Source organism: Equus caballus, chromosome 3, assembly GCF_041296265.1.
Source record: "Equus caballus isolate H_3958 breed thoroughbred chromosome 3, TB-T2T, whole genome shotgun sequence".
Classification (NCBI taxonomy): Eukaryota; Metazoa; Chordata; class Mammalia; order Perissodactyla; family Equidae; genus Equus; species Equus caballus.
The window spans coordinates 58591429-58607605 of NC_091686.1; the positions used below are offsets into that span (position 1 = coordinate 58591429).

Consider the following 16177-nt stretch of genomic DNA (forward strand, 5'->3'; position numbering starts at 1 on the left):
TATGAGGCCAGGATGAGAGCTACTGGGGTAGAGACTAGATTCTGTTTAGTGGCTTTCAAAAAAATACACTATTAGCATTTTGTGGTTTAACTTTTTAAGTTTAGAATAGACTAATAAACTTGCTACCATTTTCCAAAACATAAATAAAATTAAAATCCTAGTAAAACTCACAATGAATCCAAACACGACTGTGGAAAAGAAACCGCCAATGAATCCTTCCCAAGTCTTTTTAGGAGACAACTAAAAAAGGTCAAATAAAATTTGAAAAAGTTACTGCACTCACAAAACACATAAATACATATGCAAACTCTGTACAAAGAATTCCCACAATACCTTATACATCTCCCCTTACTTTTTCTTATTGGAATAGCTTTGCAACGCTTTTTCCTTAATTCCATGATCCTGATTTATTTGTGCAAATATCTGTAGTAGTGTCTAACAGATATTAGGCCCACAAACATTTGACATGCTGTGAATGTTTATTTCTATAAATAGCCTCAATGTATTTGCTTTTTCTCTCAAAGGGCTATAAACTAGATACTGAAATAATTGTCCCATGGCTTTTATTCTTATATAAACCCCCATAATAGTGTAGTTCTTGAAATAAGAATGAGATATATTCATTCCAAGTACACATGGTCTGTGTCTACCTACAATTGACTAAACATAGAATGATTATGTATAACAAAGCATGAACATTGCAGCACACCAGATTTTCATACATTCCCAAAATGCCATGCACACCACAGACTTCTTTCTGAAATGGTAAAATACTCCACAGCCCCAGATACAGTCTTCGCACTACAAGTATTCACATATCATTCTCCCTTTGGTCACAATCTATGTCTGTCTCCATGAAGAAAGGAACATGCTGTGCTTCTAAGAATAGATACTGTTTGTTTCAAATTTGGGCTATTGTTTCTCAGTCAATGGGGCATTCAAGGAAAGAAATCTGGAGGGAAGTCGAGAACTTGGTGATGCAGGGGCAAGAGGAAAAGATGTAAGAGTGGACAGTGCTAACTGCCTGAGGTGCCCTATAAGATAAGGACTGATGTGTGGGCATTCGGTCATCAGGAAATCACTGACGGCCTCTGTGATGATCCATTTAGTGGAGCAGGGGCAGAAGCCAAATAAATACCAGAAGGAAGTTTCTGCAGATAGAAACGGATGATAGGCTAAGCTACATAAGCTCTTTCTACCTTTCATGCTGATGTTCATAAAGCCCAAAGCCAACAGTGTTGGCAGAAATGGTTTCCTGACAAATCTGATAACAATTCTGCCATAGAGAAGGGATTGATATATACCTTCTCTCAGGATAGTTCAGTATGATTGTCATGAAGTAGGAGTTGACTCAAATTCGAAAGTGCCTGCTGATTCTTTTAAACGTAGCTTATCAGATTAAATTGATCCATGTCATATTGATTTAGGGGTTAACTTGCTTAGTTACATCTGGGTGTATTATACAACTCATCCAGCCTGGTAGATCCACTAGAAACCTGTGCTGGACGTCAGACGGGGAGTCTTCCACAGCCATCACAGCCTCTCTGAAGGCTTCCGAAGCCAAGACCTCTTGAATATGAAATCACTTCCTCTTATGCTGAAGCAGCTTTAGAAACTTTTACAAAATATATAGCTTGCTTGCCAGTATTGCTACAGCTCAGTCTGATGCTGTGTGCTGGACTCCTTTGCGGGGAAGAATTTACGCAAGGTTTTCTCAGGAACAGGCAGTCCATGCATTCCTCTGGGAGCGCTAAGCTACCCTTATATCACTCTGAACAAAGAAGAGGTTTTCTGTCTGAACATCTATCTCAGTCCCCCCAAAACTGCCCTCATATAATAACATCAAAATAGCCAATTAATATATTTGTGGGAATAGTATTAAATATTTAGCCCAGTATGTGAACTGAGTGAATCCTATTTAAAGCCCCAAATGAAAAATTTTTTAATTTTTTAAATTGAGGTAACATTGGTTTATAACATGATATACATTTCAGGTGTACATCATTTGATTTCTGTATAGACTGTAAAAGCTTTTCTTAAAGAAATCAGTTCTAGAAAAAGGTCAGTTTTTCATGAGGAATTGGTTTGTTTCTTTCTTCCCCGAAATGAGAACTGTATAACTTAGTTCATTTCCTCTCTTTGCCTCCAGCGACTGTAAACAGAACCAAATCTAAGGCAAAACAACATGATCTGTTCAGGTGCACTTTCCTTTCCCTCATCTTAACCTTTCCTTATTACTTGCATTATCAATATTTTACTGTAGGGCCTCAAATTATTTTTTGAAATGAGCTTGGGTGTTAATAGTTTTACAAATGGACGAGTATATGAAGATGGTGTAATGTACACTTTCAAAAAATTTGGTAAAGGAAGGGATGGATGAGACAGCTTGAGGGGAGAGCAGAGTCAAGGCAAGGCTTGTTGGCAGGGTCGTTGGGGAGAGGAATGAAGAACTGCACAAGAGCAAAGGGAAAGAGCAGCAGGGAGATGAAGCGAGCCTCCACGAGAGACAGCATAAGTGATGGAGTCAAGTCCTTGTTGAGGAGCAACAGAGTATCCAGGAAGAACCCAGAGGGAATCACTGGGAAACACGGCTCACCGCCCCCGCACTGTGGCCAGCAGGCCCAGCCAAGGAAGATCAAAGCACCTCGGAAAGCGAGAATGTGCAACAGCGCCAAATTGTTGGACATTTTCTCCAGTGGCTAATCTTTAAGGTTATGGTAGTGGCTTGCTTGTGATTATTTTTCCTTTACCTTAATTAATGGAGTTCTCCCAAAAAAAAATCCAAAAAGGTAAGCAGTTATGTCATTGCAGATAACACTTGATATTGGAACAAGGAACCTTTAAAGAAAAAAAGGTCAGCAGAAAAAAGTCCATATAATTAAGCAACAAATATTTACACAGGTTATGACTCATAATGAACCACTGCAATAACCATTTGGACTACACTGCACCTAGTCCAGAACACAACACTTGCCAAAACATTAGTAGAAACAATCCATATCAACCAAATTTGATCATTTAGCAATTAAGCAGAGCAAAAATCTCTAAATAAGCTAACATACTAGGAGAATATTGCTATGGAAAATATTAAAAAATCAACTTAACTTTATAATATTAAACAATCATTTTCTATAGCTATGGACATTCAAATTTCTGTTTTATGAGGAACAAGTTATAACAATATAAAGAATTTTTTTAAATCAGCCTTTAAAAATGAAAATGAGTCATTTGTTTAGACAGAATAACCTGATAAATTTATACCAAGCTCTTAATACAAATTCTCTTTCAGGAAAACATCAATTTTAATTCTATCTTAGCCTATAGTTGCATTAAACCCTACTAATTATACAGAACCTACTAATTTCAGTAACTGCCCCCCATCAATTAAAAGTCTGTATATGGAAAACAATCTTAAAATGATTCTAATTGTTTACACACACACGCACACACACCCCTTAGTTAAAAACATGAAGCTGTTAAGGGAATAAATTTATCAGGGCAAAACCCATCAACTATAAAAGATTTTAATTAATGGGTTTAAAAAGAATATGAGGAAAATATGATCAGATTTCTTAAAATCTTAACTTTTTCTCCACTCTAATTTTTAACTAATAATAATTTTTATAATTTTAAACTAATAAAAATGCTTCCTGAATCTGCGAGCCCCTGCTATACAGCAAGGAACTCCATACGTCTGACATCTGGACACCTGCTCCCATATAAAGGCAGAGTAGAACCTAGCCAACTTTCTCCCTGAGAAAATGCATCGCCAGCACACTGTCTGCTGAATAGCAAACTTTCATGTTCTTTCTGCATTCCACGTAAATAATATATTCTTTTCAAAGTCTATGCTTTGTAAAAAGTCACATTAAGGTGTACTAACACCTGAAAACGTAATTAATTGTTTGGAGTTTTTATGAGGACTTTCTGCATTTTATTTGGTACCTGAATAAGGAAGGTTTCCAGGTGTTAACAAAGCATTTGTCTTCAGTTATCAAATAGTAAGCAAAACTCGGGAAGATATTTTAATGGAATAGAGCAACAACAGATAGTACATTTTAGTAGAAATCTATAAGATTCTGTCCAGTGTGAAAGAGCTTTAAAAGTGCTACGACATAATATAAAGCAGCATAATACCATCCCCTTACCATATCATGCCTTCAAACAGATTTTGGATGACAAGATGTGACTGAGTAACCGTTATCAGTAAAGTGACATGAGTCCATGCGAACTGTTAATAGCCCAACAATACAACAATTAGTGAACACAAGATCAGTGCAGCCCAGGAAGCAACAGCAATTTCGAAACAAATTTCTAGCATGACTTTTGGTCAAATTTTGTAAGATAAGGTCAAAATAAATGCTGTTAGTAAATTATATTCATTTTGGTGCCTACTGGAACCTTAAAACATGGAGGAACCATGAAACTGGAACCTTAAAACTGGAACCATGAAAACATTTGACCAAAGTAATCTTAATTTATGCATAAATGGTATGCTAATAATACCGAGAGACACTACTAAATTAAAAAAACTCAAATAAAAAACAAGCCATAGTCTTGAATCATGAGATTCAAATGATAATGAGAAATTTATGGTGTTATGTCATTGAGAGAGGAACATTTTACTCTGGTTGCATTCTGCAGTTATTAAAAATGCTAAACACTTCACAAGGTTGTAAACTATCATAACCTTAATTTTAAAAAAAATGCTACACACTATTTTTCTTTCAGAGTTCATTATGGTAACTTTTTCCCATAAAGAGTTAATTCTAACTTCAAATGATCCAAACCAGCAAGGATCAATTGCCCTTAAGCTCCAATTTTGACACTTCAAAGTTGACCTTCACAGCTCTGTTCAATGACAGAACTCAATTTCTAATTTTCAAAGGTCTCTGTGTTTCATCAATTCCATCCAGCCTGAGAGATGGCTACATTAGCGACTTTCAGCATCATCAGTAGAATAGGTAGAATGTGAAAAAAAAAAAAAAAAAGCTAATGTTTCTATGTACTAGTCTCATAATTTTGAGTGTAATTTATAAAATGACTTTTCAAAATTCTTAGGATTTTGATATATTCTAATAAACCTGCTTCCCTTTTCAGCAAACAATATAGTATCTTGGTTGTCTTGTTTTATTTTTATCTACTTAAAAGATCCAATTCTCTTTTACCCTGGTTGCTTCAGAATGCATAAATAATTTTTTTCCAATAGGCACCATTTATATTTCCATAGGAGATTCTATTATTTCTTTTTTTTACAGCTTTATTGACATATAATTGACATACAATAAACTGCTTATATTTAGAGTGTATAATTTCAAGGGTTTTGGCATATGTGTACACCCATAAAGCCATGACCACAATCAAGATAGTGAACATATCCATCATTCCTAAAACTTCTTTGTGACTCTTTGCAAACCATCTCCACCCTCAATCCTCAAGCAATCACTAAACTGCTTTCTGCCAATTAGTTAGTATTTTCTATAATTTTATGTAAAATTAGTTTGCATTTTCTATAATTTTATACAAATGGGATCACACAAGAACTCTTTTGCTGTCTTCTTTCATTCAGCACAATTCTTTTGAGATTCAACCTTGTTGCTGCATATATCAATGATTTCTTCTTTTTTATTGTTGAGTAGGATTTCATTGTATATATGTACACCACAGTTTCTTTTTTTTTATTTTTTAAAAAATTATTTTATTGGGGCCACATTGGTTTATAACACTGTAAATTTCAGCGTATATCATTATGTTTTGGCTTCTTTATAGATTGCATAAGAGATTCTCTTATTTCTAACTTGGTTTGATGGTTTCTAGATTTTCACTGAGAATTTTACTCTTTCCTCTCAAGATCCCCAGAAATTAAAAATGTAAGAAACACTACAATTTTCCACTAACAATGCTCAGCAGGATGTCCTAAAGGAGAAAAGCAAGGCATAAGGAATAGGAAAAACACCCCAAATCGAAAATAAGCCTAATACATGAATTCACAGGTCAAAATACTACATTTTGCATTTTAGTGTCTTATAATTAGCTACCTTTTAAAGAAATAAGTTCATAATATACAGTGATAAATTTCATAAAACACTGAACACTGTTTATGATATACTCAATAAAATACCTTAGGCCAAAAAGAATTACGCAGTTAGGTGACTAACCATAGGTACCGAGAAAATATATGCTCTGTTCCTTTCATGCTCAGGCTAAGAGCAAGTAAACGTAGTTACTTTCCTTAGAAAAATATGGTTGATGTTTCTCAGACTTACTAAACGTTCAGGAGACTATAGAAATGCTTCAAATTTCTACAAATTTAGAGAATCCAAATACTCGATTTTAATTTTATAGCCTCTGAAAATATTGAAAGAAAATTTCTTAGGAAACTTTGAAAACAGTTAAAATTTTAAAATCCTCAATAATTTTTTAGCTTCAACCTTTCGTATTTAATAGCCATCCAAAACTGAAATATCCCTCACATTCAGGCAAGACGTCAACTAGCAGATTAGATTACATCTTTCCACCGCAGAAAAAAAATTAAAGGTAAGGGTTTTTCTTTTAGAGAGTGACTACAGAAGAATGGTTAATACACACCATGTAAAACTGCAGACGGTAATGCTTCTTCACCAGGCTCAGCACAAACATGCAGAAACCTGTTCAAGAACAAAAAACATGTGCCTGTTATGCAATTTGTTACAAAGTGTAAGACTCATTGAGCTCAAATCAGCCAGTGTTCTGCACCCCATCTAGCTACACTTCAGCCACTTACTCATAAGCCATCTCCTCTCCTCTTATACTAAGCATTTTAAGTAAGTTTCTTGAGGGAAACCATCTTGTATTCTCCAAAATGCCTAATATATTCCATGGCATAAATTCAATAAACATCCCCTGCATTAAGTGAATTAGTCCCTTGCTAATATGTGAACATGGAAAAACAGATCTTGAATTTCAGTTAAACAAACTTTATTTGCTATATCAATCCATCAAGTGTGTGCACGGAATGTTTCAATCTCTACATAATACAAAAATTAGTAATAATTATGATGGCAGCTAACATCTATGGAACCTTGTTACTATGTTCCAGCCTCTTGTCTGAGCATTTTACAAGTATTAACTCATTTAATCCTTCCAACACTCCCATGATATAGGTTCCTATTACTATCTCCATTTTACGGATGAAGAAAAATGCACAAAGGACTTCATTAATTTACTGAGGACCACAGGGCTAGAAAGCAGGTAAATTCTCAGATCCTACTGACCCTCAAGAGTCATGTGGTTCCATAAACCATTATCAGCAAGAGTCAGGTGAACAGTGACTTCAAATTTCTTAGAACAATATTACAATAATTATAGTGAAACATAATACTCAATAATTTCAAGATTTATAAACAGTGTTTATGTTTATATCCTACAAATTTATTACAATGAAATTTTACTAAATAAAAATTCTGCCTAGTTAGATGAAATCTAATACTCATACACTAAAATAATGAGAGGCAATATGAAGCACTTTCTGCCCAATTTATCAGTAAACTTCTAGAGATAAATATCTTTTTACAGAGACAGGTATTAGAAATGCATAAACCAAGTTTAATTTCAGATAAACAGTCACCCGTGCATTCTGTTCTGCACCATCTTTAGAGGGTGAGTTCTCTGAGGCAGAAAATGAATTGTCAATTAATCCATCCCAGATGAAATAACACTAGCCTTTGTGTATCTAAGATAGACTTACCAAGGCAATTCCACCCACCAGAGTAAGCCAGGTTGATACTCCTCTGACCAGAGCAAAGAATCAAACAGCAGCTGCCTTTACCTATTTTTTCATAACTGATTTGAAATGTCGGTGTAAAAGACAATGACAAAGGAAGAGAATGCTTACTGGCTGCCAGATCCTACCTCACCCCGTTTGTCACCAACAGAGTAATCTGACTAGTTGAACTATAAGAAAATATGGAAACATTTTCTGAGTGGAAGCACAGCTGAAAGCCATATGTCACTTTCTTGAGAGAGAGAAAGAAAGGGACGGGGGGATTAAAATATGGAATTCATGGCACTGAAATCACCAGTAGCATAAAAAACCTCTTTAAAAATTACTGCTTTTAAGTTTTTCTTCTATAGCAGGTAGACTTATTTTGTGGCTCAAGTAATAATGTAATTTCTATGCTGTTTTATGCCATTGGTCCGTGGTTAAAGGTGAATGTACGCTGGAGCTGGATCAGAGGCTAATGAGGTAGGAGCACAGCAGAGACAAGACAGACGCCTCTGGAACTCACCCTTTTGTCCAAAGGGACCCCTCTGACTCTCCCAGCACAGCCCTGGAAACTTCTCGACATCACTGACTGTGCATTATCTCCTCACAAATACTACTCCAACATGTATGGTTTTCTCTTTCATGAAATTATATAATACCATTCACCCTTAAGCATTTCTTCAAACAAAATTACCAGGAGAATCATTCGATATTTTCCTAATAGTGATTTTTATCCGGGAGAGTCTTGGTGACTCACTTTAACCTGATCTAATTTCACCCATTAAATCAACCAGCAACATGAGGCTCTTTAGGGTGCTCTAATCAGGATACAATTATCTGACTCCTACGTACGTTAGGATAAAACAGTTCTCTGAATTTGGGGGGCAGTGTGGCTGGTTAGAGTGTTTTCCTAGCATATCTAAAGTTAAATATCATTTTTAAAGAAAAACAATCTGAAAAAGAAACATGTGAATTTACTTTTCATTCACAACCATATAGCTGTGTGTATATTTTATGTTTAAATGTATAAAAATACATATATACTATATTTCAATAAATCTATGGGAAAGATAACTTTGTACATTTGGATCTATAGTTTTGCTTTTTCCTTAATTAACAGAAAATGCGTATGATTATATTTGCAATTAAAATTACAGGATTTGTTACAGTATTATAAATAAAAGTACTCACTGATAAAGCTTCCTAACATACAGTTCTTGACATATAATTATGTTTAGTTACACTTATTGATCACCATTTATGTACACAGCACTGTGCCTGGTGCTGTCCATACAAAGATGCGCAGACCCTGTTGCCCAGCATTAAGGAGTTCCCAGGTGGTCAGGGAGACCTGGTCATCCAACAGACTAAAGAGAGGCGTGTCCAAAAAAAACAAAGAATGACATTTCTAAAGGAGTCAGGAGAAGCAAAGCGGGGAAAAGATACTGAAAAATCCAAAAGATGACACAGAGGGAATTTCAGAAAAATGGACAACCAGAAAATATTCATTGAATGCTTAAGATGTGCCAGATACAAGATATGAAAAATGAGTAAGATAGGCATTCCTATTCAAGGAGCTCATAAGCTAGTTGAAGAGGCAGGAAATATAAAAAAATAATAAAGATTTTTAAAATGTGCTATTGGTGATTAACCAATTTAGTAAACATGTGTAGTCCTTAATTCAAAAAACAGATATTAAGAGAGACCCAAGATTAAATACTGGAGCTTATTGACTTCTCTCTCACTCTTTCACGTGCCTATAGTTTTCATTACTGACCTAAGTAATCTAAACTCCAAACGCTGCAAACATCACGTTAAATAAATTCAGAAGCATACTGCCTTGTGTGAGCCGATATTCAGACACTAGATTACAACTAAGTTGCTCAAAAAAAGTTTTAAGCGAATATGCATTGTAGAAATTGTCACGCAAACTGACCATTATATTAGCTAAGATAAAGAGAAATTTTCTATTAACCTTCATGGTGAGTTTAAGCTGTAGAACGACACTGGCATGTGGACAGATTCTAACAGTCTGTAATTCAAAAACTGTAAGTGGTTTTGGAGATACAGTCCTTTGTGAACAGTTATTTGTGACATCTTTCTAAAGATTTCATCAACATCCTTTGAGATAAAAGATATTCAGGATGGCTGGGGAAAAATTCTTAACTATGCATTAGTTTTAGCTATAACAATTTTATATGTCCATTGATTTTCTTGAATTCCAAGTATTATATTCAAGCCATACCTTCTCCTTAGGGTTTTTAAAAAGAAATCAAAATAGTTAGCCATGCATAAAATACAAGCAAAAAAAACCCCCCAAACTAAACATAACATGCATATCACTGGTTGGCTAAAGAGACGGTCAATCACCTCAAGATTATTCACCCATCACTGCTAGACATGCAATCACATGGCTGCTCTGGTTTTAAAGAGCCCCAAATCCAAATCACCAACATCTTTTAAAAATATATCTAGACTCAAGGGGCTGGCCCCGTGGCCGAGTGGTTAAGTTCGCGCGCTCCGCTGCAGGCGGCCCAGTGTTTCGTCGGTTCGAATCCTGGGCGCGGACATGGCACTGCTCATCAAACCACACTGAGGCAGCGTCCCACATACCACAACTAGAAGGACCCACAACGAAGAATATACAACTATGTACCGAGGGGCTTTGGGGACAAAGAGGAAAAAAATAAAATCTTTAAAAAAAAAAAATATCTAGACTCGAGAGAAAATGTTTGTCCTACTATTTTCAGTCTCGCTGAATTTCTCTTTGCTCTCAGTCAAATTCATTTTACAACAAAATTATCTAAAGGTCAGAAAGACTTCCAGATCCTAGTCACTGAGTCATTTTGTATGATATTAGACAAGCCATTTAATTTTGTGGGCCTTGGTGAGGGGGTCAGATCTGGAGATACCTACATTTTATTTTAATAAAATTCAATGTCAATGAAATAGCTTGGGCTGTCTCTGCTTTTTCAATCTGCTAAGACCTATGATTTCCAGAGCCATGTGACCACTGCAAAGCTGAAATTTTCACAGGACCCTTGGAATACTGTTTCACAAAAAGAATTCCAAAGATTTCCACAGCATAACTTGAAAGAAAGGGCCACACGTCTCAACAGAGCGCTCAATTTCCTCGCTCCTGTCTTAAATCTAACTCCATTTGCTAGACTAAGCTCATAAATGTTGCTAACCACAAGAATCACCAGTAAGGCCTCAAGACTCAGCAAACCAAACACTGATGCCAAGAAAATATCTCTAAGAAGCAGCGTGTGTGGATGTGCATGTTCTCAGCCTCTTGATCATTCATCCAACAAATAGGCAATGGGAACCTAAATGCCAGACCCTGTGCCAGGCATTCGGAATTACAAAAACGAGAGAGACACAAAGTGGGTGGTTACAGTCTAAAAGGATCATATTTAGGGCACACATAAAATGATAATAGATATAGAATACTAGGAGTGATTTATATTGGAAGTTTCATCATTTAATGCAGTAGCTCTCAGCTTACTACAAGGTTGCATTTTAAAAGTACATTTGTAGGACTGTAATAATGTAACTATACTGGTGTGATGTTTATACTGTAGTTTTGCAAAATATTGCCTTTGGGGGAAACTGGGCAAAATGTGTAAGGGATATCCCTATTATTTCTTACACCTGCATGTAAATATACAACTATCTCAGCAAAAAGTACATTCTAAGCCAATAATTAGGGATACAAAAGCAATTTTCTCATAGACTTTCATAAATAGCAGTTGGTTTCTATGATCAGCCCACAGTATTTTTATCTTTTTAATTTAGAACTCTTTTAGTATTAAATACAAACCTAAAGGGCTCAGGCCCTCATTCTATTTAGCATGCATTACAGCAGCAGTTTCCAATGTAGTCACCCTATTCACGTCTCACAATTTATCTTTCATTTAACTACAAATCTGGTTATATTATCTCTTAGCCTAAAACCCTCCAGTGGTTTCCCAGGGATAAAGCCCTTCCCACGATACACGGAGCTTCTCAAGACGTGGCTCCTGCCTACCCTTCCGACCTTCAGTGCCTGGCACCAGCCCAGAGCATGCAATCCTCTCTCATTTCCAAGCCTTGTGCAGCTGCTCCTCTGCCTGGAACGCCCTTTCCCACTATCCACCTGGCAAATGCCTGCTTGTTCTTTACTCTTCGTGACACCTGCCATCTCCTCGAAGGCCTTCTATGGCTTTCCCATCCCCTAACAGAGTAAGGCCCTCCCTCTCCTTCTTCACGCTCTTAGAGGGCCCTGCTCATGTTTCCGTGATGCACTAGGGGACTCATGTCCCACCAGCTTCAAGACCCTGGAAGGCACACTATTGGCCTTATTGCCCCTTGCACCCTCAACAACATTCACAGTATCTAGCATTCGGAAACCACTCAAATGTTTGTTGAAAGAATGACACTGATGACTTTCAATGAGCTTCTGTGATTCCAAGAGCCTAAAACAGCAAGTGGTGAGCTATTTCTATGACAGAAATCAGTTGGGAAAAAAAAGAAATATTGATTTTATTTTATAAAAGTACAGTGAGAAAGTTTAGTGTATGAAGCAAACAATTACTAAAAAGGGATAGTTGGAAGGTGATCATGTATAAAATATATAAAAAGAAACAAGAAAATTAATTATATGGTCTTTACTCAATTGAGAAGTTATTCTCAAATATAAGTTACAGCAAACCACAAAGGGAAAGTAAGCCAAGTAAATAGCAGTCACCCTATCTTCTGACATTCCACCCATCAGACATTACTGCATGCACATCAGTAGAGACAGAATCACAGATAGGAAAAAAAGATTTAGATGTGCTGATATAAAACGATCCATAGGCTACTTTAAGTGGAAAAAACAGGTACAGAGTAGTCCACTCTCATTTGTATTAAAAAAATGGGGAGGGGGCAGCCCAGTGGCATGGTGGTTAAGTTCACGCACTCCACTTTGGGGGCCCAGGGTTTGAGGGTATGGATCCTGGGTGTGGATCTACGCACCGCTCATCAAGCCATGCTGTGGTGGTGACCCACATACAAAATAGAGGAAGATTAGCACAGATGTTAGCTCAGCGACAATCTTCCTCAAGCAAAAAGAGGAAGATTGGCAACAGATGTTAGCTCAGGGCCAATCTTCCTCACCAAAAAAAAAAGGGAGGGGGATATAAAAGTATAAGCTTGAATATTAAAAAACTTTCTGCAATAACAGTAGTGAGCCCCGGGAGATTGTAAGTAAGGCTCTGAGGTAGGAGGGAGATTTCACTGAGTACTCTTTTTCAGTCTGAATTTTTACTATGTGCATGGCATTATGTTTTCATTTTTTAAAAACTAATTTAAAAGAACACAGCAACCTAGTTAAGGACTCTTGAAACACTTGGCTTTTGTCACACTCCCTATTCAGAACACAGCCACGGTGCTCTGGGACCTCCAAGCCCCATGGAGAGGCCATCCACAGGTGCTCAAGTCCATAGCCGGCACTAACCGTGGCCATAAGTGTGCGCCACGCGGGCCGTCCAGCCCACTCAAGTCTTGAGAAACAAGCACCACCTCCAAGTGGCTGCAGCCAGGGGAGCAGCCCTGTAAGAACTGCCCAGTGACGCCTCGGCAACCCACAGGACCAAGAGAAAACAATAAACTATTGTTTTAAGCCAAGGGAAAGACAACTACTTAAGGATTTCCCTATTACAATGACAGCTTGATCACGTGCATTTATTTCCATTCCATCTTGGTAAAAGAAATTAAGACAAAAAGCCACAGAGCAAAGAGAACTGAAGAAATGTCAAGGAAAACAGGAGAGAACTGGCTGCAAAATTTGGGAGCTGGAAAACAGACTGGATAACTTTTAGAGACCTGAGAAATCAGGGAAAACGGGGAGTATTCTCTAGAGAAAACTTAACAGAAAAGGCTTGGTGGAAGGCAGGGGTGAGGCCTGTGCTTCCAAACCAGAGTATTTAGTCAAAGTCTACTGCTGCTAACAAAAGCGAGCCCCAGACAAAGCAGCCAACTGTGAGCCTAGAATAAAGATAACTTTTGGAAATGTATGAGCATAAAACATTTACCTTCTAAGCATATTTCATAGGAAACTACTGGAAACCACGAGGGTGTTAAGCCAGAAAGTGAAAGACATGGGATGGAAGAAATGGGGAGGCTACATCATGAGGACACGTGGGCAGTAGGCCTACAAGCAGCCAGTCAAAACAGGACAGGACCACAGAGGTCTCCAGGACAGAGCTCTCCAAGAAAAAATGGAAATGATACACTATTTGATTTGTGTGAACATTTGAAAGAATTATCAATAGACAAGTGACAGACCTGAAGGAAAAATTAAGGATTCCTACACAGAAATTGCAAAGGTTGAAAAGAGAAGGTGAAGCAGTTGTTAAATTCAGGAAAAACAAAATGTTGTAAAAGAATGAAAATGTAATTGTAGATACTAGTTGGCTCTGTAGGATGTGATATTTTAGGTACCTGTTTAATAACGTAAACAATTACAATAAAAAACCGAGTGGGAAGAAGAGAGAGAGGTTATAACAGGAAAACAATAGATAATGCCTAAAATAAATTAAGAAACAGGCATGTTACTTAGAAAAATGGAAAAATTCTGTAAGTGGGATGCAGGGTTGTTGTTTACATTATAAGTCTTTTAAAACTGATTTTTTAACTAGTGGACATATATTAATGACAACAAATGATTTGTATTTTAACCAATCATAATTTTTGCTATGTAATCATAAGAATAATCACATAAAATAAAGTAAAATGAATTGGTCAGGTTCAATAGCGGAAGCCACTAGAGACACTTCTCTTGCTAATGTTATTTTTAAAACTCAAGATGCCAGACAAGTCTTGCCAGTCTAAATATAAACTAGAAGATACTGTATTCTTTTCTCCTGTAATACTAAAGAATCCCAGAATTTACCTTACATTTAACAAAATAAATCAGACATGTTGGTTTGATAAGTGAGAGAAACTACTCAAAGTTTCTACCAAGAAAAAAATGTCACAAATGTCCTGTGATAAACACAGAATCAGAGTCAAGTGTTCCACTCTCCAAAATTCTACCCATTAGCAGCCATCATTAATCTCTCTAATCAGGATTCTTCTAAACCTATTAAAATTTAAAACGGATAATTACCTTAAAATGAATAACTTCCTTTGCCCTCGGAAGAACAGAAATGCTTTTCAATACCTATTTCCAAGAATCTACTTTCTTTAGATATATCAGTAAACAATTTTTAAAAATGAAGTAATAGACTTAGAAAACCGGACTGAACAAAACCCCTGAATACAAAAAGGAAAACGCTTCAGAAAATGTAGGTCTCCGCTGCCCCCAAAACAATTCTCTGAAAACTGCTACTATCATTTCAGATTGTGTTTCACTTTCTGCCTTCCTAGAATCAGAAACAAAAGAGAGACCAGGATCTGAAGGGGCCTTTACTAAGGCAGCAGCACCATGAAGAAGAACATTACAGTCACCGAATAAGACAGAGACTTTCAACGGCCAGGACGGACTTCCCCATACACTCTGTATGTGTCTAGCTTAACGAGGAATGGAGTCACCTGTATTGTACGCAGTTTCCAAAGTTGCACTAAGAGGACAAAATTACTTCTTAAGAAACTCCTAAGAGCTAAAACAATAACTATTTATTACTAGCTAAAGTGAAAACCCACAAATTTCACTTCCTCCTTTAAAAGTGAAAATAACAACAAATATAGAAATAGTGCTGGGTACTGCTTGAAGTGCTTTACAAAGGAACTGAGGCACAGATAAATTAAATTTCCCAATGTTTATTCAGCTAGTAAGTGGTGGAGCCAGGCTTCACATTGGCAATCTGACACTTAAAAAGTACATATCCAAGTCAATTTCTTAGAAATTTTTTTATGATTGGTAAACTTTTATAGAGAAGAACTCTGTTAATTCTAACTTTATCCTAAGTATCTGATTCCTAATCTAAAATCATAAAAACATATGGCATAGCATACTATAAACAAATATGTATATAATATTTACATATATAAATATATATATTATGAATATATAATAAACCATGTCAGGAAAACTAAGTACCCTGATTAATTCTATACGAAAACTCTACTTCCTAGGGACAAATAAAGCAATAGATATGTGAAAATTTCCTTGTAAATTATACCTAGTTAATAATCAATCCATATATTTAAAAGTTTCTTTACTACAACTTGCAAAGAAAATTTTCAAGTATATGGAGTGACTACTAAGTGAGCAGTTTTGTTAGCCACCATTAGGGAGTGATTGCCATTTAAGACCACAACGAAAGAAAGAGCTTTATACGTGGGACAATTAAAAAGAGAAGCTGGATTAAATGTAACAAATAAAGGATGTTATGAATTTAAATAGCACAAATATAAGTAAACATGCAAAATATATTAGCTACATATCAATACAGAATATTTTCCTAA

The 16177-nt window shown here is 36.3% G+C and overlaps 1 protein-coding gene across 1 annotated transcript in view; it reads right to left on the reverse strand.

Moving 5' to 3' along the window:
• Window positions 1–16177, reverse strand: part of CDS1 (CDP-diacylglycerol synthase 1) — a 60992-nt gene that overhangs the window by 12822 nt on the left and 31993 nt on the right. The window contains exons 6-9 of the mRNA XM_001915383.5: window positions 6589–6647; window positions 4149–4231; window positions 2751–2838; window positions 172–240 (exon numbers count right to left, since the gene is read on the reverse strand). Of these exons, the coding sequence (XP_001915418.3) occupies window positions 172–240; window positions 2751–2838; window positions 4149–4231; window positions 6589–6647 (299 nt within the window). The remainder of the gene's footprint in view (window positions 1–171; window positions 241–2750; window positions 2839–4148; window positions 4232–6588; window positions 6648–16177) is intronic.